This window comes from Podarcis gaigeae (genome assembly GCF_964106915.1).
Source record: "Podarcis gaigeae genome assembly, chromosome: 1".
NCBI lineage: Eukaryota > Metazoa > Chordata > Lepidosauria > Squamata > Lacertidae > Podarcis > Podarcis gaigeae.
The window spans coordinates 5,832,670-5,859,354 of record NC_139678.1 but is presented as its reverse complement, the minus strand read 5'-3'; the positions used below and the strand labels follow the sequence as shown (position 1 = coordinate 5,859,354).

General features: G+C 48.0%; 3 protein-coding genes across 5 annotated transcripts in view; 2 read left to right on the top strand and 1 right to left on the bottom strand.

Moving 5' to 3' along the window:
- Positions 1-1,534, top strand: part of WDHD1 (WD repeat and HMG-box DNA binding protein 1) — a 35,880-nt gene extending 34,346 nt beyond the window's left edge. For all 3 annotated transcript variants that reach the window (XM_083731851.1, XM_083731852.1, XM_083731853.1), the window contains exon 27: positions 485-1,534. In XM_083731851.1, the coding sequence (XP_083587977.1) occupies positions 485-688 (204 nt within the window). In that variant the 3' untranslated portion in view covers positions 689-1,534. The remainder of the gene's footprint in view (positions 1-484) is intronic.
- CGRRF1 (cell growth regulator with ring finger domain 1) overlaps positions 1-26,685 on the bottom strand; it is a 451,182-nt gene that overhangs the window by 213,179 nt on the left and 211,318 nt on the right. The gene's annotated exons all lie outside the window — the stretch shown is intronic.
- Positions 11,848-26,685, top strand: part of GCH1 (GTP cyclohydrolase 1) — a 43,721-nt gene continuing 28,883 nt past the window's right edge. Inside the window, exon 1 of the mRNA XM_083738233.1 lies at positions 11,848-12,577. Within this exon, the coding sequence (XP_083594359.1) occupies positions 12,232-12,577 (346 nt within the window). The 5' untranslated portion in view covers positions 11,848-12,231. The remainder of the gene's footprint in view (positions 12,578-26,685) is intronic.

Below are 26,685 nucleotides of genomic sequence, written 5' to 3'. Positions count from 1 at the left end.
AATGGAGTTCCCCCATGGAATGTTCATTTGCTTCTTCTATAGAAATCCTTTATTTTTTTCCTGTTTCCTTTCCTCGTTCTGCTGCTTTTCCATTGCCTGCTCCAGCATTGTTACCATGCCCCAGAATGAATGAACTTGGAGGTAGCTGCGTGAAGCATTAATCGCCACGTTTGGCACAATATGGCCTATGTTGTGCCACGCCAGGTGTGTAGAAGCTCAGGCCCTCCAGATGTTGCTGAACTACAACTACATGGAAATCTGGTCTAGGGGTGATGCCTTGAGAGAAGCCAGGATGCTGGGCTATAGGGTGAATGCAGCAGCCAGGCTCTTCTGATCTTATTATGTTAGGATTCAGTGCTGGTGAAGAAGTATCCCATTCCACAGAATTTAGTCACACTGTCTCACTCTTGCACTTTACCTCTGAATAGCTGAATAATGGCAAATCCCTGCTACATTTGTTAATTGGTTTCCTCCCCTGCCCTAGGTCTGGACTGAGAAAGCCAAAGGAAAAGAAGCTGGCGATTCATCGGAAGGGAAAAAGCGGAAGCGCTTGGAAGTGGTTAACAGTGATGGGCAAGAAAGCCAAGGGAAAAAATCAAAGGAGGACACAAGCTCGGTCACGAAACCCAGTTCCATTCAGGAGTCTGCCATCGCAAAGCTATCAGCATTTGCCTTCAAGCAGAGATAAACCAACCTGTGCTTTTCTAAGGGTACCTTGTGGGTTAACTTTAACCTGTTGTTTGAACCAGCCTCCAAACAGGTGTTGCCCTTTTTATGTCATGCCACACATTTAGTTGGTCCCAGTTAGCCTGCTTCAGTAAGCCAAATCCAAATATTCCTGGCATGAGACCTGTTATTTCAATAGTGCACCGTGTTTCCTTTGGGACTGCACCATGGCAGTAGAAAGCGGCTATGGCCAAGGAGAAAAGGCAAAGAGTCCGTTCCATAGATGTCCACCGTTCCTGCTTGACATTGTTCTTCTGACCTTCTGTTTCCCACTACTTCTTTGTTGCTTTTTCTTTTTAAGTTACAGAATGTGTGAAAGCCTTTGTTAGGCTCTGGCATTTGGGGGTTTGCCTGTCTTGCAGCAACCGCCTTGTGAGCTTTTGACTTAACTCACCGTGTGCTGATAGGTGAGCAGAGAACAGTGGAGCCATTCAACCCATTTCCCACCCAGCCATGTTGAAGAAGAATCATTCACCCCACACCCATCTGGTTTGTGTAATTTCCCCCCTGATCTACGTAGGAAAGGAATGTAGGAGAGACTTGTCACTTAGGCCGGTGTAGCTAGCGCAGTGCCCTCAAAATGTTGCTGGACTCCCTATTGGCCCCACCCAGCCTAGCCAGTGATCGTGGATGATGGGTGTTGTAGTCCAACAACTTTTGGAGGGCATAACATTAAATACTCCTGCCTTAGGCATGTGGGCATCATTGGGTATATCTGAGTTCTGCATAGCAAATGTTTTTCTTCCAAATGCTGGAATTTTTGTATTTTTATGTAATGGTTCTACTAAATAAAGTGGTGACATTTGTATATCTTCTTCTTGTTGTTGTTTTGTCGTTTAGTCGTGTCTGACACTGCGTGACTCCATGGACCAGAGCACGCCAGGTACTCCTGTCTTCCACTGCCTCTCACAGTTTGGTCAAACACATGCTGGTAGCTTCGAGAACACTGTCCAACCATCTCGTCCTCTATCGTCCCCTTCTCCTTGTGCCCTCCATCTTTCTCAACATCAGGGTCTTTTCCAGGGAGTCTTCTCTTCTCATGAGGTGGCCAAAGTCTTGGAGCCTCAGCTTCAGGATCTGTCCTTCCAGTGAGCACTCAGGGCTGATTTCCTTCAGAATGGATAGGTTTGATCTTCTTGCAGTCCATGGGACTCTCAAGAGTCTCCTCCAGCACCAGAATTCAAAAGCATCAATTCTTTGCCCATCAGCCTTCTTTATGGTCCAGCTCTCACTTCCATACATCACTACTGGGAAAACCATAGCTTTAACTATACGGACCTTTGTTGGCAAGGTGATGTCTCTGCTTTTTAAGATGCTGTCTTGTATATCTTAGTTGATGAATACTTTGTTTTCACTTATCTCAGATGCTAGTTTTATATTTGGGTAGGTCTGTTTTGTCCATTCCAATTTAACTGATGAGAGAAGAAATCCTTCTCCCCTCCCCTCCCCTCATATGTCAGGGACATGGCCTTCCCATCCCTGTGAAATAGGGCATAACCACTTTTAACCTTGCTACAGCCAAGTTGGTGATAGCCAAAGAAGCAGTTATCACAGCCATTGTTATAGTAAACTCTTGTTGGACGGAATAAATTCACTAATTCATCGGAAGGATACTGTGATCTAAGTATTAAATTGTATAATCGATCCAAGGATAACAGTGCCCTGAGGTAAATGAGCAAAGAGATGCAGGAGCACGGCTGTCCTGAATTGCAAATCAAAAGACTGTCCTTCCCCATCCCACTTTCATTCAGAGGCATTTGGAGAGGGCTGCAATTTTAAGAAAGCAAGGGGACGGTTTGCTAGTCTTAATGGACTGGATAAAAATGGACTGTGAGCCAGGGATGTCTCGTTCGGAGCTCAGGCATTCAGCAAATGGCTTGCCTAAGGTTGCCAATCTCTGCATCTGTAGCCCTTTCATTTTGGAATTTAAAAATATGCTGAACTGCCTTGCAGAGCTACCTTAAAGATTACGGAGGCAGGTTATGTAGAAAAGCTCTTAAGGTGCTTCATACATGATAAAGTCTGGTTGTGAATCCAGTGACCAGAGGAGGTCATTGCCTTCAGCATCTGATAACCCAAGATATGCTTCTTCTGAGTATGAAAGTTCTGTATATTGTTTGGGTCTATTCTTGGATATTAGCCATCTTATCCATGAAGCCAAGCACCATGCGGAAATTCAGCATTCACCCAGGTTTTAGGGGTGCAGATTCTCTGACCCACACCCTCCCGATAGCTGCACTTTGAGTTTTTAAACCACTGGGGTTGCTTCCATGTTAACTTCTTTTTTTTGGAATCTGCCGTCATTTGTTCACTTGTTTTTTATGAAACATCCAGACGATGCTGTTAGTCTGCTCCACTCTGGGGTTTGCATTCCTTATCTGGACCTGTGATTGAATGCTGATGCTTTTCTGTAAGCAGTGAGATTTAGTTCTTCTCTATCTGTGCCTAGGTAAAGGTAAAGGGACCCCTGACCATTAGGTCCAGTCGTGACCGACTCTGGGGTTGCGGTGCTCATCTCGCTTTATTGGCCAAGGGAGCTGGCGTACAGCTTCCAGGTCATGTGGCCAGCATGACTAAGCCGCTTCTGGCGAACCAATGCAGCGCACAGAAATGCTGTTTACCTTCCCACCAAAGCGGTACCTATTTATCTACTTGCACTTTGACATGCTTTCGAACTGCTAGGTGGGCAGGAGCTGGGACACAGAAACGGGAGCTCACCCCGTTGCGGGGATTCGAACCACCGACCTTCTGATCAACAAGTCCTGGGCTCTGTGGTTTAACCCACAGCGCCACTCACGTCCTTAATCTGTGCCTATGATGAAACACTAAAAGCAGGACTGACAGATATGTGCAACTTGGCTAATTGACTGCTTTCACCACCTCATTGTGAGTTACATCTGGGGGATAAGTGAAGAGTTTCCCTATAATTAGCCTCTTTTAATTACCCCAGTGTTCATTTCTGTTTCCAAGAGGGAGCCTTTAATGACTTCTCAATTAAAGCCCCCCACCCCAGACAAATCAACAGGCAGCATTGAAACAGACTTAACCTGCAAACAAGATTATAATTAATTCTAGCGAGGAACTTAGCTGTATGCAGTTTACATAATTGTGAACAACTATTATGGAAGGATCTTGGCCGTGGCGAAGAACATAAAAATGTATTGCATTTAGTGCTGTGTGGAAGTCCTGTTTTAATTCAGCTTCCATCTAATTGCTGATAAGCAATACCCCTGCATAGAATATTGGAGTTGACGGGATCTCAAAAGGTCATCCAGCCGAAGCAGAGAGGCCTCTGCTACAGCATTCCTGAAAGGTGGAATCCCAGTCTGGAAGGAGAGTCCAGTTCTTTCCAAGTTTGCTGCATTGTCTAGCTGACACCCCTTCAGATATCTGAAGGATGTTTATCCTGTCACTTTTAAATTGCATTTTCTCTTAAGGAAGCTCCCTTACCACATTCTTCCCTGGACGCTAGAGGATTCCAGCATGCAAATAAACCTAAGCTTTTTCATGGAGGGCAGGGAGAGGACTTTGCATTATCTGAAGCTCACTGTTTGGCTTTGCAGATGTGTTGAAATCTGGGGACACGGCCTTCTATTTATTGATTAAACAAGATGTAATACCTGGCCTTAGGGCAGCCTTTGCCCTGACCCTAGGCTCAATAGTTTATCTGTTACAACATACCATCCTTGCCGTGGATCACAAAGCTGGAGAAATTGATTACGCGCACTGAAAAAAAAGAAGTAATGAATGTGGAGACTCGTGTCAAGCAGCATAACATACAGAAGAAGAGTTTGGATTTGATATCCTGCTTTATCACTACTCTAAGGAAGTCTCAAAGCGGCTAACAATCTCCTTTCCCTTAGCAATCTTAGCAAACAGGTGATGCACAGTGTTCTGGGTATCTTCTACGGAAAGGTCCTTACTGGTGGTAGCACCGCATCTATGAAATAGCCTCCCAAGAAAGACTCACCTGGTGTCTTCTCTATGGTCTTCTCAGCCCTGGAGAACATTGACCCAGGCCTTTTTATTTGGGAGGAGCACAGGCAGAAGTGCCGTGGTTCATCTGCATCAGCCCAACCGGACACCTTCATCTGCCCCAGCTGCAACAAAACATGTCTTTCCCATATCGGTCTCTACAGCCACAGCAGGCGCTGTAACTCTTCAATGATTTGACTTCTCCCCCAAAGGTGCACTCCTCCACTGTCTCCTGAGACAGACGGATGCCAACGAACAGTTACAAAGCACTCAACGGTTTCTATATTTTGGAAAGCTCTCTGTCTCCACGCTGTATTCAGACACCTCTTAAGGTACTATAGCCAAATTTGGAGATTGCGGAGCAGGATTCGGTCTATGGGTGCCATTTTGAACCAAGATGGCAGACCGAACCTTTCAAAACAGCACTCATTAGGACACCTAAAATATTATAACTGTCATGTTCCTGAGTCACACCATTGGCGCATCTATTCCAAAGCAGATGTTCTGCCACTGAGATACATTCCTACCCCATAGTTATGGCTGAGGGTGGCACCCATAATTTCTGCAACAACTTTGCTACACAAAATTATCTTTGGCTCACTGTGAGGCTAGGAGAGTTGGACCGGTGACCATGTATGCAGAGCTGGATGTGGTACACAAAAGGGACTCCCCTGAAATTATTGGGGAGAAAGGAGAGTCCTCGGGAGAACAATAGGCTTATAAAAATTGAGACTTTAGTTTGGGGGGAAATGATGATGGAGAGAGGCTACAAACCTCACTGAATTACTTGCACATGTCATCAGTACATCCTTTGCACCACATACACTTCATACAGATCTCTTGTTTTGAGTAAAAATGCATTTAAAGTAGTTGAAATGTTGCAATATTTATGTTGTTTTCCTTCTCTGGCTTCTGTAGACTTAAAAGAAATCTACAATATTTTCAAAATGTTCTTTGCAACCATCCTCTGGAGTAGAACTCTTTTCACCATGGTGATGATGATTAAAATAAGACTTCATAATAGTTTATAATTAACAAGGAAACAAAGATTCCTCAGGCTAAGGAAATGGGCTTCATCTTGTGTTGAAAGTTGCATGTGTCATTTTGCTGTTACAGCCCTGATGGTGATGCTGCTACCCCCCTCCCCATTGGATCTTTGTTCTCTCTGTCAGGGATTCTGCAAACACCACCCCTGAGCACTGAGCTGCCCATTTTGTTTTCTCTTTTTCTCGTTTTGAATGATCTTCTTTGGCGATCACTCATAGCCAAGCAAGATTGTCTTCCATGAACACGGTCCTAACAGTGAGTCTATAAGTGACTGTGGAGGCCAGTTCTGGACCCACACATCCTTCCACAGTGGGGACATAGGTTTCCGGGCAGGAGTTCATTACGGAGAGGGTTTGCTAAGTCTGCCTTCCTCTTACTACGTTTCTCCCTTTTGTCCTGAGTTCGAGCGTCTTCAAAGTCCATGACACCTTTGGTAAAGGCTGTTCTCCAATTGGAGCACTTGCAGGCCAGTGTTTCCCAGTTGTTGGTGTTTATACTACATTTTTGGAGGGACGCGGGTGGCGTTGTGGGTTAAACCACAGAGCCTAGGACTTGCCGATCAGAAGGTCGGCAGTTCAAATCCCCGCGACGGGGTGAGCTCCCGTTGCTCGGTCCCTGCTCCTGCCAACCAAGCAGTTCGAAAGCACATTAAAGTGCAAGTAGATAAATAGGTACCGCTCCAGCGGGAAGGTAAACGGCGTTTCCGTGCGCTGCTCTGGTTCGCCAGAAGCGGCTTAGTCATGCTGGCCACATGTCCTGGAAGCTGTTTGCCAGCTCCCTCGGCCAATAAAGCAAGATGAGCACCGCAACCCCAGAGTCGGCCACGACTGGACCTAATGGTCAGGGGTCCTTATACTACATTTTTAAAGATTTGCATTGAGAGAGTCTTTAAACCTCTTTTGTTGACCACCAGGATTACGCTTTCCATGTTCGGAATAGAGTAGTTGCTTCGGAAGACGATAATCAGGCATCTGCACAACATGACCAGTCCAACAAAGTTGATGTTGAGGAATCATTGCTTTGACACTGGTGATCTTTGCTTCTTCCAGTACACTGGCTTCGCTCACAAGTATCATAGGAACGTGCAAGCCCATTCACCACGACAAGGTGATGATTCAGCGAGCGAGGTTTTGAATGATACCAGGTGCCCAAAAGGGACAAAGAGGAAATGAGTCACCAAAGCGTATTTATGACATATTTTCCTTACCCAGGCCCTTATCTCCTCGACAACTAACAATTTCCTCCATTTCATTTGGCAGCAGGAATACTGACCACTGAGCTAACAGAGCTCTGCAGGGAAGAGGCAAAAAAAAAAAAAGCAGCGGAAAAAGCAAAACAAAAAACAAAGCACACAGACAAGATCAAAGTCTTCAAAAATAGTGGCTCTATCTGGTGCAATCTCCCTTCCTATTACAGTGCTGGAATAGGTTGAGAGGGTTAAACCTCACTCCCAGTGACAGCTACCAACCTAGATATGGCTGAGGAGGGACACTGTGTGCCTGTCTCCATGGGAGAGAAAGTGTGACTGCATCTATATCTGCACTGTGTGGCCTTGCCAATCACTGGCATGGAGCTCTCGGGAGGGTTGGCAATGAGGAAATGGCAGGTTTTCAGGGTCAAAAAGGTTGCCTGTGCCCAAGGCCAGCTCAAAACATTTTGCTGCCTGCGCTGAATGACAAGATGGCGCACACAAACACACACACACACACATGCCCAGTTACACACAAAGTAGCTGACTAGACTAGCAATGGACTAGCAATAGCTCAGTATGGCAGCAGCTCCCCAATTTTTCAGACAGGCATGTATTCCTCAGCCTTTCCTGGAGATGCTGAGATTGAGCCTGGAACCTTTTGCAGAGAAAGCAGATTGAATTGAAATTGCAATACTTTATTCAATCAATCACTCAATCTTTATTATGGTCCAGAGACCCAAAGCAATGCACAATTCAGACAGCCTACCTCCAGGTTAAACAAGCATCTTGTTCAGACTTAAAGGTAGAGATAATTGGTTCTTGCAACCACCGATAAAAACTTTGAAATACTTTATTGTCACTTATACAACTTGTATACAGTAAGATTACATGAGCACGCCCCACTCAGATCTCTTAGTCTTAATTCCCCTCATTTACTGACACAGACCCACCAAACCCAAAAGTCAGTTGCCCTGTTGTTATCTTTTCATTCAGCAGCCTAACAGCCCATGGATAGAAGCTGTTCTTTACCCTGTTGGTGTGACTAATCCTGCTTCTATATCTTCTGCCTGAGGGCAGGAGAGCAATAAAGTGCCGGCCAGGGGGGTGAATAATCATCCCTTCAATGGCTGTGCTCGTTTCTCTCTGGTCGGGGACAGAGGGTGGCGCTTGGGGGGGAATTGTCATCGCGCCACTCCTTGGTGTGTGGAGTGCCTCAAGGTGCAATTCTCTCCCCGATGCTTTTTAACATCTTTATGCGCCCCCTCGCCCAGCTTGTCCGGAGTTTTGGGCTGGGTTGCCATCAGTATGCCGATGACACCCAACTCTATCTGTTGATGGACAGCCATCCTGACTCGGCCCCAGATACACTGACCAGATGTCTGGAAGCTGTGGCTGGATGGTTACATGGGAGCCGGTTGAAGTTAAATCCTTCGAAGACAGAGGTCCTCTGGCTGGGACGGAGCGATATGGGATTGAGGGGGCAACTCCCATCTCTTGCGGGGGTGCAATTAGTGCCAGCATCGTCCGTTAAGAGTTTGGGTGCAATCTTCGATACCTCCCTCTCTATGGAGGCGCAGATTACAGCTATAACAAAGGCGGCATTTTTTCATCTCCGCCAAGCTAAGCAGTTGGCTCCTTACCTCTCTCGCCCTGACCTAGCCACTGTGATCCACGCGACGGTCACCTTCAGACTGGATTATTGTAACTCGCTCTACGTGGGGCTGCCCTTGAGACTGACCCAGAAACTCCAGCGGGTGCAGAATGCCGTGGCGAGACTCCTTATGGGGTCCTCGCTGCGGGATCACATTCACCCGGTGCTATACCAGCTGCACTGGCTCCCGGTGGAGTACAGGATCAGGTTTAAGGTGCTGGTTTTAACCTTCAAAGCCCTATACGGCCTAGGGCCCTCGTACCTATGGGACCGCCTCTCCTGGTATGCCCCACAGAGAAATTTACGGTCTGCAAATAAAAACATCCTAAAGATCCCAGGCCACAGAGAGGTTAGGCTGGCCTCAACTAGAGCCAGGGCTTTCTCAGCCGCGGCTCCAATCTGGTGGAACGCTCTGTCACAAGAGACTAGGGCCCTGCGGGACCTGACATCTTTCCGCAGGGCCTGCAAGACAGAGCTGTTCCACCAGGCCTTTGGTCAGGGCGCAGCCTGACCCCCTCCTCTGGCAATCTGCACAGAATTTTGCTTGATGGTTGCCATTAATTTGATTTTAATTTGATTTTAATTAAATTTATAATGAATGTTTTTAGAATGTTGGACTATTTTGATTGTTGTTAGCCGCCCTGAGCCCAGCTTCGGCTGGGGAGGGCGGGATATAAATAAAATTTATTATTATACCTGAGAATTTTCCTCACTCTCCTGAGGCAACGTTCTTCCACAATGTCATCCAGTGGATTCGCGGGACAGCCCGTAATATCTTGTGCTGTATTGACCACCCTCTGTAGGCACTTCCTATCAGTTGATGTCAAACCATTGTACCACGCAGATGGAGCCTCTGTTGGGCTTTCTTAACCACCTGGGTTGTATTGATTTTCCAAGTAATGGTCTTCACTGAGATAAACTCCTAGGAAGTTTGTTCATACCACTGAGCAACAGCCAGGTGTGGGACAGGCCACATGATGTACACAGTGTTGTGTAGTGGTTAGAGTTTTGGACTAGGATCTGGGAGACCAGGGTTCGAATCCCCACTCAGCCAAGAAGCTCATTGGGTAACTTAGAGCCAGCCACTGCCTCTTGGAGAATCAGAGAATTGTAGGGCTGGGCTGCCACGGAGAAAAGGCAGGATACAAATGTGAAAATCTGTTCCTACCCTGATTCATTCCTATCTTTCCAGGTCTCCTTTCCTCCAAGAAGACTCCAGGCCATTTTGCACTTGCTACGTTTATTATTACATGACCAGTGCATGCCTTTCTTCACAGGGAGGAAAACCCAAATGGTTTGATGGTGATATAAATGCAATCGCTTACAAGGAAGTGGCGTCTCTAGTGCCCGATATTACCCCAGCTGAAACAGACATGGCTTAAGTGAGCCTGTGGTTCACTCCCACTGGTATCTCCTTACAAGTTTTCAGGAAACATTTAGCATGTGCAGAAATAAACGACTTCCTGAGAGCTTCCTCCAGCCAGAGGGTAGAGGACTCAGTAGCCAATATTATGCATGCATGAATTTAATAATATGCATTGTACATATATTAAAAGCTGAGACACTCCCTGCCCACAGGTTCATTCTCTGGGGTATCTTAATCTATTTTCTATTTGTTTTATATGCTGTTTTTCTTCTTCTATGCCTGGGTAGTGTGCAAAGGAGCTTATCTCACTTTGCCGTTGCAAAAACCTGGGGCTCATGAATAGGAGTTTGAACCCTTTTCTCCTCTGTGCACTAAGCCTTCCTGGAACCACCTGCAAGGAACTTCATATGCATTATTCACTAACCCACACAACCATCCTGCAAGGCAGGCCATTATTATTATTCAACGTCTCTCTTTCCCCTGCTCTCTGGCTGTTATACTCACCCTCACTTCTCTGAGCAGGGAAAAGGCTCCTGGGACACAAGACTCACTCAGTCTGGGTTCCTCTGGAAGGAGGACGCTACTTACATTCCCCCCACAATGGGAACTTTTGAGGAATTGAGTACAGCCAAGAATAAAGATTATTAATAGCTGATTGCACTGGAAAATGTTTTCATATCTGACTCGATTTAACACTGGGTAATATTGGTACCAGCATGAGTTTGACCAAACTGCGGGAGGCAGTGGAAGACAGGAGTGCCTGGCGTGCTCTGGTCCAGGGGGGCATGAAGAGTCGGACACGACTAAACGACTAAACAACAACAACAAAAAATAATATTGGTACATTATTTATTGATGGACATTGGCTATTTTGCAATGAATTAATGTGTAACAACTAATGTTGTAAGACTCCTTCTTTAGAGGTTTCTAAGCAGAGGTTGTCTTTGTCCATGGAGTTTTCTGGGCAGGGATGCTGGAGTGGCTTGCAGGTTCCTGCTCCAGGTAGATCACGTTTGGTCAAAACTCTCCACTATGACCTGTCCATCTTGGGTGGCCCTGCACGGCATAGCTCATAGCTGCTCTGAGTTATTCAGTCCCCTTCGCCATGACAAGGCAGTGATCCACTGGAAGGACAGATTGTGAAGCTGAGGCTCCAATACTTTGGCCACCTCATGAGAAGAGAAGACTCTCTGGAAAAGACGCTGATGTTGGGAGGGCACAAGGAGAAGGGGACGACAGGACGAGATGGTTGGACAGTGTTCTCAAAGCTACCAGCATGAGTTTGACCAAACTGCGGGAGGCAGTGGAAGACAGGAGGGCCTGGCGTGCTCTGGTCCATGGGGTCACAAAGAGTCGGACACGACTAAACAACAACAACAAGCAGAGGTTGGATGGTCATCTGTCGTGGATGCTTAAGCTGTAATTCCAAGAACATTACAGTGACTTTCCAAAAAACCCAAAACAAAACAAGAACGAAAGAGAATTGGATTCCACGCTGGTCATTTGGGTTTTTGCGATTTCACATTGTTTTGATGTTTTCATGATTTTATCGTACCCGTCGGCCAGGATATTATTTTTTTAAGAGTTGGCGGTGCGCAATGATCCTTATGAACCAAATAAAAGCCATCAGGCAGCCTCCTGCGACGACCCGGGCTTCTCCTGCGCTCCCCACGGCGACCCAGCCTCTCCCACTTCGACAGGGACCCTTCCGCGTCCCCGCTTGGCCCAGCCTGGGCTCCCCCGGCCGCCCGCCGCTACCCCCGCTTCCGCCCGTGGAGCTCGCCGGCCGCCTGATCCTCTTACAGGCTGCCAGGGCGGGTGACGCACGGGCAGGGGAGCCCAATAGGAGCTGCGCCGAAGCCTGGCGCGCTATAAAGTGGGGCGAGCCGGCTGGGGGAAAGTCCGAGGGTGGAGCCGAGGGAAAGCCAGGGCAGGATCCTGACATCGGTGTTCTTTTCCCTCCTCCGTCGAGGCGCGCCACGCTTTTCCCTGCCGGAACACGCTGCGCCAGGAACTTCCCAACCTCTCCATCGCCAAGGCGCACGGGTCACCGCTTTGGCGCACCGTCTCCAGCGCTGGAGACAACGCTGCGCTGAGGATCCCTGCGCTCCTCGTGGGTAGAAAGACTCGCCCCCTCCGTCTGAGACCGGGCACGGTCCCTCGGGTGTTCGTCCCTCCAGGGCGCGCGTCCTTTTGCGCGCAAAGTCGCCAGATCCAGCCCACATCTCCAGGGTTTTCCCCAGCCACACGGACAGGTCTCCCGGTTCCGGAGCGATGGAGAAGGTGAAGGCGCGGGCGCTGCTGGAGCAGCCTCTGCGAGCCGCCAGCTACAACGGCTACGCGCTGGCGGAGAAGCCGCCGCAGGCGCTGCCCGGCCGCTCCTCCGCGGACGCGCCGCGCTGCCCCAAGGCTGCGGCCAGCTCTTTCGAGAGCTGGAGAGAGGAGCGCACCCGCAGCGAGGAAGACAACGAGATGAATCTGCCCGGCTTGGCCGCCGCCTACAGCACCATCCTGCGCGCCCTGGGCGAGGACCCCGAGCGCCAGGGGCTCCTCAAGACCCCCTGGAGGGCGGCCACCGCCATGCAGTTCTTCACCAAAGGCTACCAAGAGACCATCACAGGTGAGCAGGGCTCCGGTGCACGAGGGTGTGCACCTGGAGAATAGATTCCCAACAGCCGTGTGAGGTAGGCAGGCTGCTCTTCTCAAATTAGGGGCAATTTGAGCTGGCTGTTGTGTCCTGGTTCCAATAAATGAATGTGCTTAATGGTCCTTTCAGGCACCCTCACTGTTCCCATGGGGTAGATTATAGCAGACTCTGTGCCTTCCAGCTGATTTGGACTGCAGTGCCCACTAGGCAGTGCTGCCCAGGGCTGGTGGCCTTGTTTTAGTCCGAAGCAACCAGAGGGCACCGGAATGGAGAATGGTTGTGGAAGAGACTTGCCTGCAGGAGATTACAAAAGTTGGGAAGTGACTTTCCAATGAAATCATTGTTACTTTGGAAATGCATTGGAATTTAAGAAGCTGGCTTCTACAGAGTCAAGCCGTCTAGCTCAGTATGCCCACACTGACTGGCAGCAGCAGCTCCTCAGGATTTCAGACAAGGAGCGTTTCCCAGCTATAATTGGAGATCATCATCATCATCCAATAATTTATTATTTATACCCCGCCCATCTGGCTGGGTTTCCCCAGCCACTCTGCGTGGCTCCCAACAGAATAATAATAATAACAACAATAAAGCAATAAAACATCCAACATTAAAAACTTCCCTAAACAGGGCTGCATTCAGATGTCTTCTAAAAGTCAGATAGTTCTTTATCTCCTTGACATTTGATGGGAGGGCATTCCACAGGGCAGGTGCCACCACCGAGAAGGCCCTCTGCCTGGTTCCCTGTAGCTTTGCTTCTCACAATGAGGGAACCGCCAGAAGACCTTCAGAGCTGGACCTCAGTGTCCGGGCAGAACAATGGGGGTGGTTGCGCTCTGTCAGGTATACTGGGACGAGGCCGTTTAGGGCTTTAAAGATGCTTCCAAGGATTGGACCAGATGCCTTCTGTAGGCTTCTCCCATTTTAAGATGACTTTAAAAGTTAATACTAAACTTCAATTTTAATGAATGAAACAACTTTAAACTGCTGCGTCACTTTGTATGGCGCCGGCATAGCAAATCAGCTAAGGAAACCAAGGCCTTGTTCACACTCCTGTTTAGTAGCTGTGTTGGGTTTTTAATCCCTGCTCACAGGACATCATCCAGAATGAAGGCATATCCTGTACTTTGTTGTGAAATAATACTATCTGGGGCATAGCTTCTCCAACCAGTTTAACACAGATCTGAGTCCCTAAGGCTAAAACCACTCTTAATCTCTAGACAAGGTGTGGACTCCTTTGCATAGGGTAAAGACATCCCCATCCCCAATAATGTCCCCTGGTGTGAACACACCTTTGGTTGTGAATTAGAAACTCCTGGGTCTGAATCTTATCTCTTCCCTGAACTCCATCTGCGGTCTGGTCTCAGAGAAGTCTTCCCTCCCTCCCTCTCTCTTCCCCTCTCCTCTCCCTCTGACTAGTGGCTCTCCAGGATTTCAAACAGGGCTGTTGTGTTTGGCCAATATATAAATAATAAAATTATTATTATCATTGTTATTAGTACTATGTACGCCAGGGTTTCCCAAACTTGAATCTCCAGCTGTTTTCGGACTGCAATTCAGAAGAAGAAGAGAAGAGTTTGGATTTGATATCCCGCCTTTCACTCCCTTTAAGGAGTCTCAAAGCGGCTAACATTCTCCTTTCCCTTCCTCCCCCACAACAAACACTCTGTGAGGTGAGTGGGGCTGAGAGACTTCAAAGAAGTGTGACTAGCCCAAGGTCACCCAGCAGCTGCATGTGGAGGAGCGGAGACGCGAACCCAGTTCACCAGATTATGAGACTACCGCTCTTAACCACTACACCACACTGGCTCTCACCACATCAACCCTGACAGCTGGTCTTGCTAGCTAGGGATGATGGGAGTTGTAGTCCAAAAACAGGTGGAGACCCAAGTTTGGGAAAGTAAACCAACTAGCAGGGTTTTAGGATGGCGTCTCTTTCAGCTGTGAGGATTGAATCTCTGAAATTTTCTGCATGCAAAGTTAATCCCTGACCCTTGACCCATTCCCTAAAAAGAAATGATGGCTTAGAGCAAGCAGGTCCAAAGTCCGTTTCGGGGGCCTGTCGGATTAATCCGGCCCCTGTGGTAGTTTATTTCCTGGAGTAAAATCTTTTAAAAAGCCCAACAACTTTGCGGTAGAATCATAAAAAGAAGGAGCGTCTCCACCCCCATCATTCTGCCCAGACACTGAGGTCCAGCGCTGAGGGCCTTCTGGTGGTTCCCTCACTGCGAGAAGCCAAGTTACAGGGAACAAGGCAGAGGGCCTTCTCGGTAGTGGCACCTGCCCTGTGGAACACCCTCCAAGCAGATGTCAAGGCAATAAAAAACTACTAAATTTTTAGAAGACATCTGAAGGCAGCCCTGTTTAGGGAAGCTTTTAATGTTTAACTACTGTACTTTAATGCTTTGTTGGAAGCTGCCCAGAGTGGCTGGGGAAAGCCAGCCAGATGGGCGGGGTATAAATAATAAATTCTATTCTACTCTAAAAACAACTTAATCCTAAAAAAAGGTCAACAACTTTGGTCGGCCCTCACGCATGTTCACTTCATCAAATCTGGCCCTCTTTGAAAAACCTTGGGACACCCCGTGGCTTGGAGCTACATGCCATTATAGCAAGTGCACTTGCCCCGTGGGTTTATGCAATTCTATTGTGATGTTGGTAGTTTTATTCTGGATCTTTTCCCCAACGACCCCTAGCATGGAATTCTCCTTTTTCACAGCTGGGTCAGAATCTTCATGGGTGGTGTCCTCTCGGGGCTGTGCTGCCCCCATCCCCTCCCTCCAGCTGCGTCTCTGGGAGGGGTGAGGTGGAGGGGAGATCAGAGCAGAAATTAGCCGGGCACCAGGCACATTTTGCTACTGACAGAGGTCCAATAGCGACTACGTGGAGACCACAGTTGGCAACCACAGCTTAAAAACCTCCACCTTAGTCCATAGTTAATTCCGTTTCCATTTCTAGCCAGTGTGGTGTAGTGGTTAAGAGCGGTGGACTCGTAATCTGGTGAACCAGGTTCGCTTCCCCGCTCCTCCACATGCAGCTGCTGGGTGACCTTGGGCCAGTCACACTTCTCTGAAGTCTCTCAGCCCCACTCACCTCACAGAGTGTTTGTTGTGGGAGAGGAAGGGAAAGGAGATGGTTTGCCCCTTTGAGACTCCTTAAAGGGAGTGAAAGGCGGGATATCAAATCCAAACTCTTCTTCTTCTACTGCGTGCGTTCCTCCTCTTTGCATACTGGTACGAGTGAATTGTTGTGAGAGCAAGCTGCAGTCAAGCAATGGACTCGTAGAATTGTAGAGCTGGAAGGGACCACGAGAGTCATCTACTCAAAACCCCTGCAATGCAGGAATGTTTTGCCCCATGTGGGGCTAAAACCCATGTTGTAAACAAAACCTGCCCTTTTCCCCTTATGGGGTATCCAAGAGCCCATATAGAGTGCTTACATAGGTTCCCTATTGTAGGAGAAAATAACAGAGGCCAACCAGAGAATATTGAGAAGCAAAGCAGCTAGTAAGCCTGATCTTTATTGATCTGTTGCAACAGGGTGCTCCCCTCAAATGCAGGAAAAGAAGAAGAACCCAGAACAAGGCCTTATATAAACATTTTAAATTCCCTGCCCTGGAGCTCAAGACCGTCCCTCCATACATCATACATACATCACAGAAGGGGTGTAACCCAAGACCACCTCCCACATACGTACATCATAGAAAGTGCGGTCTATAGGAAATCTGAGTGCTTTGTTTACCTGTTTAATGGTCACTTGATTGGATTGCCTTGGGTGCCTGGCCAGTCTTTTGTAATGATAAATACTTAGTTCCTGAGCCAGGTCCTATTCATATCTTAAATGTGCCCTTAAGACAGGATTTGTGAGGAAAGAGACAATGGGGAGGTTTCCCATTTTGACCTTGCAGAGAAATCATTTGCTCAGCTTGGGAATCAAAATGGTTTCAGGTCAGTCTTCCTGTGTTGATCTATGTACGTGCTTGGTTGGTACACTTATGAACATTTAACATATACCTAAGACCTCCAAATTCCTATCACACCCATGACCCTCAAGTTAAGAGTCTACCAAGTGAGCTATCCCAGCAGATTGTAGTTGAGATAATAGAATCGTAGCATTGTCACGTTGAAAGGGGTCATCAAACCCAACCCCCTGGCGACTGGACATTCCATTGTGGAGACCATAACCCAGGTTTAAGGTGCAATTTGGCACCTAGCTTATACATCTGGGTTTCTAACACTGCTGCCAGGATGCTTGCACCCAGTGACGGAGGACCCCGGGGCAGGACGAACTGCCCGGTGGTGCACATGCGACGTCTGTACGGACTGCGCATGCACGGCATCCCTTACGGAGTGCGCATGCGCGGCAGCCCGTGCCGCCGCCCTGCGAGAGGCAGCCCATATGGACGCCATGTGCCCTCGGTTGCTCTACAGCTGGGGGGAGGCAGGCGCCCTCTTGTCACGCCCCCCCCCCCGAGTGGCACACGGGGCGGCCCACCCCCTCTGTCTCCCACTTCGTATGCCCCTGCTTGCACCACACCAAACTTGTCGCTGCCCTGTCAGGTTAGCGGTGCGGATAAGGTCAGGTGAGTGCTGTAATCCCATTGTTCATCAGGCTACCCACTCCCATAATACCTCTTTTTCATGGTCAGTCACCACCAGTACTGACCACATGAGCATACATGCAAAGTTGGGACGCGAGTGGCGCTGTCGTCTAAACCACTCAGCCTCTTGGCTTGCTGATCAGAAGGTCAGCCATTCAAATCCCTGTGACGGAGTGCGCTCCTGTTTCTCTGTCCCAGCTCCTGCCAACCTAGCAGTTCGAAAGCATACCAGCACAAGTAGATAAATAGGTACCACTGCACCGGATAGGTAAATGGCAGTTCCGTGCGCTCTGGTTTCCGTCACGGTGTTCTGTTGTGCCAGAAGCAGCTTAGTACTGCTGGCTGCATGGCCCAGAAAGCTGTCTGCGGACAAACGCCGGCTCCCTAGGCCTGAAGCGAGATGAGCGCTGCAACCCCACAGTCGCCTTTGACTGGACTTAACCATCCAGGGATCCTTTGCCTTTTTTTCCTTTTTTTACATGTAAAGTGAGTTGGGTATTTTGTCCAATCACTTTAGCCTTGCTTGCATTTTTGTGCGTCCTGGACAGTAGCCACACCAGGGCAAATTCAGAACCGCTTTTGACGAAGGCGTAGCGAGGCAAAGGCTTCAAAATTCTTGCTCTGCGTTAAACCACAGGCTTTGGAGTTAGCGCTGCAGCTGCCTGCCACTTGTCAGTTTGTTTGCCTTTTTGTGTCGTAAGGTCTAGCCGTGCGCACTTAGCTGCTGAGCAACCAGCCCAAACCAATAAAGCGACGATGGTGACGGCTTCTCCTTACTGACTGGTGAACCACCTGAAAGTGCATTGCAGATCACTGTTTTGAGAATCACTTGCGATTTTTAATCAGTGGTGCAGCTCACTTGGTGTACCACTTTGCCTTTTCTAGATTTGATACTTGAGAACAGTTGATCATGGATCTGTACACAGGTGAAGTGATCTTAAGGGACTCTCAGGATCTGGTGCCAGATGTAAATGTTGTTGAACCAAATGCAGATAGTGACCATAGTGCTATCGAATTCAATATATATATAAACAGGCAATTGCCAAGAAAGTCCAGCATATTTACATTTTACTTCAAAGGAAGAAACATCCCCAAGAAATTTGGGGCACTGGTAAAAGAGGAAGTTGAAAAGCGGAGTCAAAAGTGGTTAAATCTCTCCAGAATGCTTGTGGTTATGGAAAGCCACAATATTACAAGTTTGGCTAAAATATACTCTGTAAATCATTTGTTTGTTGCCTTTCCAAAGTTCAAAAACATGCTCAGGACAGGACTGCTTCCAACATGAAAATACACATAACTGCAAACATAACAAAACTACTCATAAGCAATATTTGTTGTTGTTTAGTTGTGTAGTCATGTCTGACTCTTCATGACTCCCTGGACCAGAGCATGCCAGGCACTCCTGTCTTCCACAGCCTCCCGCAGTTTGGTCAGACTCGTGTTTGTAGCTTTGAGGACACTATCCAACCATCTTGCCCTCTGTCATCCCCTTCTCCTTGTGCCCTCCATCTTTCCCAGTATCAGGGTCTTTTCCAGGGAGTCTTCTCTTCTCATGAGGTAGCCAAAGTATTGGAGCCTCAGCTTCAGGATCTGTCCTTCCAGTGAGCACTCAGGGCTGATTTCCTTCAGAATGGATAGGTTTAATCTTCTTGCAGTCCATGGGACTCTCAAGAGTCTCCTCCAGCACCATAATTCAAAAGCATTGATTCTTCGGCGATCAGCCTTCTTTATGGTCCAGCTCTCACTTCCCTACATCACGACTGGGAAAACCATAGTTTTAACTATACGGACCTTTGTTGGCAAAGTGATGTATCTGCTTTTTAAGATGTTGTCTAGGTTTGCCATCGCCTTTCTCCCAAGGAGCAGGCGTCTTTTAATTTCGTGGCTGCTGTCACCATCTGCAGTGATCATGGAGCTGAAGAAAGTAAAATCTCTCACTGTCTCCATTTCTTCCCCTTCTATTTGCCAGGAGGTGATGGGCCCAGTGGCCATGATCTTCGTTTTTTTGATGTTGAGCTTCAGACCATATTTTGCACTGTCCTCTTTCACCCTCATTAAAAGGTTCTTTAATTCCTCCTCACCTTCTGCCATCACGTAAGCAATATAGAAAACATTAAAACCTAACTGAATAATTTCCACAGTGGATAGTTTTGTGCCAAAGGGTTTGTGCAAAAGAGACAAGTGTGTTCGTCTGCCTTGAAAGTGGCGGAATAAAGCCTGACTCTGCCCCCCTTGTTTCCACTTGCACTGTGTGCAATCACAAATGTGAATTAAATTAGACCTTTTTTCTCCGCTGCCAATGTTGATGGAGGAACTAACAGATGCTTTCCGAACAATTGATTCCATTTGGGGCTCGGTGCATGATTCCAGACCTCATTAGAGACTCTGATGGCAGAAGCAAACCTTGTTGTCTCTTGTACGTCACTCTTCTTGTAAATACCGTTTTGGCAGGAAAGCGGAGTGAAGAAAGGCTGCAATTTCAACCAGGTGTCTCTTAAAGCCTTTTATTGCCTCTGAATGATCTGCCGTGTCTTCAGCTTGTTCAAACTGTCAATACATTGGGGGAAAGTGCCTTAATTTGACTCTCATGAAAAGTAAACTTGCCAAAGCTCTTTTTTTATTTTTCAGATTTTTTTTTTAAAAAACGTTGGCACAATTTTCTGTTTTCTTTTTCACAGCTAAGCTGTGAAAAAAATATGAGGGGGAACAAGAAAGGAGTAAAAAGTTGTAACCAATAATATTTTCTTTTGAAGGCAAGTTTCGTTCTGTAGTGTTTATGTTTATAGCTATAAGACTTCCTTGCAAGCGCTGTTGATGAAGCAGAGAATGGGGAAAACGCAGGGTGCCCCCCCCTTCGATGGGAAGTTACTTTGATGCGAATAGTCATAGTACAGTGGTGCCCCGCAAGACTAATGCCTCGCAAGACGAAAAACCTGCTAGACGAAAGGGTTTTCCGTTTTTCGAGGCACTTCGGAAGACGAATTTCCTTATGGGCTTGCTTCGCAAGACGAAAACGTCTTGTGAGTCTTGCGAGTTTTTTCCCTTTCCCCCCTTTTTCCAAGCTGCTAATAGCCGCTTAGCCGCTAATAGCGCTAATCCGCTAATAGGGATGCTTCGCAAGACGAAAAAACCGCTAGACGAAGAGACTCGCGGAACGGATTATTTTTGTCTTGCGAGGCACCACTGTACCACCCTATTCTACTGTGGTCAGACCCCACCTGGAATACTGTATCCCGTTCTGGGCGCCACAGTTTAAGAAGGATGTTGACAGGCTGGAATATGTGCAGAGGAGGGAGACCAAGATGAACAAGGGTCTGGAAACCAAGTTTTATGAGGAGCACTTGAAGGAGTTGTGTATATTTAGCCTGGAAAAGAGGAGATGGACAGGAGACAGGATAGCTATCTTCAAATATCTGAAGGGCTGTCCAGCGGTGGAGCAAGCCAATCGGGCGCCTGGGGCAGTGCACGTGCCAGCCACCTGTGGGGGCGGGGCCAGCCACACACGGGACGTGGCCAGCTGGGGCAGGATACTCTGCCGGGCCTCCTGCCTGCTTCCTCCCACTCTGCTGTCCTACAGCTGAGGGGGAGGCAGTGGGCGGATCGTTTGGGCACTCAAGATGCTGTGTCACTCCCAGGAGAGACGCGTGGTTCGGACACGCTGCAGGCCCCCACAGTGAGTGCCGCCCAGGATTTTGTCACCCCCCTCAGAGGTGACACCCGGGGCAGCCCGCCCCTACCGCACCCCCCTTCCTCCGCCCCTGGGGCTGTCACATGGAAGATGGAAGGACCTAACCCGATAGATTCAACTTACATGAAAGGCGATTCCAACTGAACATCCAGAAGAACGTTCTGACAGCTGGTGATGTTGAACTCCCACTAAAGATGATGGACTCCCCTTCCTTGGAACTTTTAAAACAGAGGTTCGGTGGTCACCTGTCACACAGATATCAAATCACCCCTCGGTCGTCTTTTCTCCAGGGTGGATGTATATTATCACCCTTCTTAAACTGCTGTGCCTGTTGGGATTTCATTCCTCCCGTTGCAGGATGTGTGATTGTTTTCATCACATGCCTGTGTTGACATCCCATACTGTTGGAGTCATGAGAACGGAAGTTCAGTTACACTGTTCTGTTGTACTATTGCTTTTCTGTTCTCTCTCGGAGATGAAGGAGGAGAGAGGAGCCATGATTTCTTTTGTTCTGTTTGGTATGTAATAAAGTAGCTTAGAAATCCACACCGCCAATGCCTAGCTACTGCTTGGACTCTGCTATTGTACTGTGTTCACATATCTTTGGATATGTGTCACAGAAGCCCATGAGTGATGAATCATCCCGAGGGTCGTTTGTGGGGGAGAACGTAGTTGCCTGGCATTCTCCAGTTGGTGCAAGAAGCCCAGTGAGGTCCAGTTCCGTGTACCTATGCACCAACAGTGCCCACAGCTAAACACGGGCAAGATGGACCAACTGCCTCTTTTATTATGTTCTTAAGACACCAAAGAGTGCAGTGCCTGTTGCACTTGCTTGAAAATCCAATGCTCCGTTGGAGAAAATGTTCCAGCTAACATTTGTTTAAAAACATGAAGCATTTTTGTTAGGGATTCTAGGGAAAGATCTGCCAAAAAAGCTGAAAAACATCTTCATGTATGCGACAACGGCTGCGAGAGTCCTAATAGCGCAAGGATGGAAGACTGAAGAAACCCCAACTAAAGAATCATGGCAAGAAAAATTGATGGACTATGCAGAACTGGCAAAATTGACACATAAGCTACGAGACAAGGATAACTGTGACTTTAAAGATGAATGGGAACCCTTTACAAAGTATTTGAAGAGGCAACAAAGCAAATTGGACTCCTTGGCAGGTTTTGAATAAACATTCACAAACTTTTTATCGACAATAAAGAGTTAAATAATTTAAGGATTTATACAACTTTGTAACAGCATTCACAGAGAAACCAAAGACTGGAACTGATGGAAGTCAGGGGGGTGGGGGTGGGTGGGTTTTGTGTGGGAGCGTGGGGGGAGGGAGGAAACAGGGGGGGGGGAATTAAGGATGACATGTTTTTTGGATAATATGTTTTGTTTAAATCTTTAATTAAAATTATACAAAAAAAGAAAAAAGAAAATCCAATGCTCCCACGGGCATTGAAAGGTTAATGACTCTTGCCAGTTATGTGAATGTTCCACCCACCCATTCATTGTACTTCTGAAGTGGGCCTTTTTCCAAGTCAGGGAAACTTAAAGAGTCCCATCCACAGAGGGCAGAGATGATGGGAGGTGAGAAGGCAAGAGTCAGGGGTTTTGAGGAGAGCCCTTTGGCGGCACATGGGTTTGCCTAGGCGCACATGCACCCAGTCTGAGCCCCTGTAAGCATTGCTGGCTCATGTTCCGGCTCTGGCCTTTGAAGCAACTTCGTAAAATCCTCGTGGTTTTGATTACTCCGGCTGTGGCTGGAGACTGCAAATGCACCAGAGAGCCAGCCATCCTAGCCGTTTTGTGTCTTCCGTTAACCTGCCCTAAAGGCTGTAAAGGCAGCCTCTTCATCTTTTCCTTTTCGCTCGCCTCCCGAGCGACATTAAAGCCATGCAAATAGTTCCTATAGCAACAGGCTCTTTTACCTCGGACGCAAAGGCTCCAAATCATGGGCGATTCTCTTCCCTTCCTATTCAGATGTTATCTTCTCCCAACTGTTGCGATCCTCTCTTTCATCCAACGTCACGTCTCCCGATGGGGAGTTTGCACTCCACACGTGCTCTGAATGCCTTAGCGGCACATGCTTTTATATTTGTTGCAGGCAAATGCATTTCAGGGGGTTGGACTGGATGACCTTTGGAGTCCCTCCCAAAACATCACACAGAAGTTAAATTCTATTGAGTTCAGTGGGGCCTTGTTGTGCTTTTACCTGGGAGTAAGTCCTGTTGGACTTGATAATAATAATAATAGAATAATAAATTTTATTTATACCCCACCCTCGCCGGCCAGAGCCGGGCTCAGGGTGGCTAACACCAGTAAAATTACAGTAAAAACATAATACAAAAATGATCTTCAAGAATAATAATAATTGAATAATAATTGACCTGCGTCTGCGGGTCACGATTCGCCGCTTCTGCACATGCATGTGACATCATTTTGAGTGTCTGCGCATGTGCAAGTGGAGAAACCCAGAAGTAACCCTTTCCAGTACTTCCGGGTCGCCGCGGGACGCAACCTGAAAAGACATAACCTGAACCGAACATATCAAGAGGTATGACTGTGGTTCTAAATCTCCTTGGCATCTGATGGGAGGGCATTCTGCAGGGAGGGCACCACTGCCGAGAAGGCTCTGTGCCCGTTGTTGTTGCTTCCAACTGTGGAAGCAGAGCATAGTCAAAACGGCTAGTACCCACCATCATTGCCTCCTGTGGCAGAGAGTTCCACAGATTAACTCTGCACAACTGCATGAAGACACCTTTTATTTATCTGTCCCGAATCTTCCAACGGCGAAGGTCCTGTTTGAGTGCCTAGAGGCTGTTGGAGGATGGATGGCGGCTAACAGATTGAGGTTAAATCCTGACAAGACAGAAGTACTGTTTTGGGGGGACAGGGGGCGGGCGGGTGTGGGGGATTCCCTGGTCCTGAATGGGGTAACTGTGCCCCTGAAGGACCAGGTGCGCAGCCTGGGAGTCATTCTGGACTCACAACCGTCCATGGAGGCGCAGGTTAATTCTGTGTCCAGGGCGGCTGTCTACCAGCTCCACCTGGTGCACAGGCGGAGACCCTACCTGCCTGCAGACTGTCTCACCAGAGTGGTGCATGCTCTAGTTATCTCCTGCTTGGACTATTGCAATGCGCTCTATGTGGGGCTACCTTTGAAGGTGACCCAGAAACTGCAATTAATCCAGAATGCGGCTGCTAGACTGGTGACTGGGAGTGGCCACCGAGACCACATAACACTGGTCCTGAGAGATCTGCATTGGCTCCCAGTACGTTTCCGAGCACAATTCAAAGTGTTGGTGCTGACCTTTAAAGCCCTAAACGGCCTCGGTCCAGTATATCTGAAGGAGCATCTCCACCCACATTGTTCAGCCCGGACACTGAGGTCCAGTGCCGAGGGCCTTCTGGCGGTTCCCTCATTGCGAGAAGCCAAGTTACAGGGAATCAGGCAGAGGGCCTTCTCGGTAGTGGCGCCCACCCTGTGGAACACCCTCCCTTCAGATGTGAAGGAAATAAGAAGTTATCCTATCTTTAAAAGACATCTGAAGGCAGCCCTGTTTAGGGAAGCTTTTAATATCTAATGCTGTATTGTTTTTAACATTTGATTGGGAGCTGCCCAGAGTGGCTGGGGAGACTCAGCCAGATGGGCGGGGTATAAATAATAAATTATTATTATTATTATTCCAACATTCTGCTTCATTTGCTGCCCACGAGCCCTGGTCTTAGGAGCGAAACTTTTCTCCACCCACTCACTCTGGAGACCTTTGAAGTCCCCATCAGTCACGCAGCCGGATCTGATGGACGGGAGTTGTGATGCACAACGTTTGGAGGGCACCAGGTTGGCAAAGGTTGTCTTGCGGTAAGAGAGTTGGCCAGAGGCAAACGTAATCTGCCCTCCCTGCCCTCCCCCCCCGCCTTCTCCAGACACTTCCTGGTGATGGACATGACAGAGGAGCCGAGAGCAGCTCCATCCCTGGTCGCCAGGGTTACCTGCCTCCATCTGGCTGCACACAGGAAATTAAAACCACCCGCGATAGCATATCACTATCAGCCCTAAATGGCAGCTCCAAGCATCGGTGGCCGTGTTTGCGAGGGGTGTCTGTGCGTCTGTGTTTGTGTCACAGGAAGCTGTAAAAGAAAAGGCGTCTAGCACAGCTGTAGGTTTTTTTATATTAGCTTTTGAGTCACTGGGAGACGGGGCAGGGAGCTTTCGATGGGCTTCGAGGGTGGGGACCGCTGCCCGAAAGCCCTTTTGTTCTTATTCAGATTGGCTCTTGCACAGGAACTGTGTAAAAAGTACAAGATGAAGTCCAGCTACGCCTTTATGCACAGACTTCCTTTCCTTCCCTCCTTCCTGAGGGCAGGTAACCCAGAGGGGGGAAATTCCAGACGGCAGAAAATGTGCGATTCTGGTGCCCTCTCTTTCAACTTTCCCCATCTGCTTTACGGTTTGTTTGTTTGTTTGTTTGCTTTCACAATAGTCGTGGAAGGGAGGCAGCTGCTGTACCCATTTTACAGATGGAGAACTGAAACAAAGTTGTTGCTTGGTGAGGTCATGGCAGCCTCATTGCAAAAGGGATGCTTTTTAGAGCATCTACCTTTGTATGCCTTTTGAATTATGGTGCTGGAGGAGACTCTTGAGAGTCCCATGGACTGCAAGAAGATCAAACCTCTCCATTCTGAAGGAAATCAGCCCTGAGTGCTCACTGGAAGGACAGATCCTGAAGCTGAGACTCCAGTACTTTGGCCACCTCATGAGAAGAGAAGACTCCCTGGAAAAGACCCTGATGTTGGGAAAGATGGAGGGCACAAGGAGAAGGGGACGACAGAGGATGAGATGGTGGGACAGTGTTCTCGAAGCTACCAGCATGAGTTTGACCAAACTGCGGGAGGCAGTGGAAGACAGGAGTGCCTGGCGTGCTGTGGTCCATGGGGTCACGAAGAGGCGGACACGACTCAACGACTAAACAACAACAACCTTTGTATGCCAGGTCCCAGGTTCAATCGCTGCCATTTCCCAGGAAGGACTTAGGAGAGAGCCCTGTCTGAAATAATAAATTATTATTATTATTATTATTATTATTATTATTATTATTATTAATATTAATTTATACCCCACCCATCTGGCTGGGTTTCCCCAGCCACTCTGGGCGGCTTCCAGCAAAATATTAAAATAAAACAATTCATCAAATATTAATAGCTTTCCTAAACAGGGCTGCCTTCAGGTGTCTTCTAAAAGTCAGATAGGTGTTTATTTCCTTGACGTCTGTATCGTTCCAATTTTAGTATATGTGCTGCCAAAGTGAGCACAGTTATTTCCTTGACATCTGATGGGAGGGCGTTCCACAGGGCAGGCGCCACCACCGAGAATGCCCTCTGCCTGGTTCCCTGTAACATCACTTCCCGCAGGGAGGGAACCGCCAGAAGGCCCTCAGCGCTGGACCTCAGTGTCCAGGCAGAACGATGGGGGTGGAGATGCTCCTTCAGGTATAGTGGGCAGGGTTGCTGCCAGTCAGGGTCGATAAGACTGACCTAGGTGGGTCTGTGGGCTGACTCTGTATAAGGTAGCATCCTATGCTCCTAAGCTGAGACACAAACTAAAATCTCACAGATCCAAGGCTAACGGGGCTCCTGGATCCTTTGCTGTCGCTCGAGGCTCAGGTATTCTTGGTGGCCCTGAGTGCCTTCTATCAGCTTTAACTGGTGGCCCAGCTACACCCCTATCTGGACAGCGATAGCCTAACTACTCTTGTCTGTGCTCTGGTAACCTCAAGGTTGTGGTTGTTGTTGTTTAG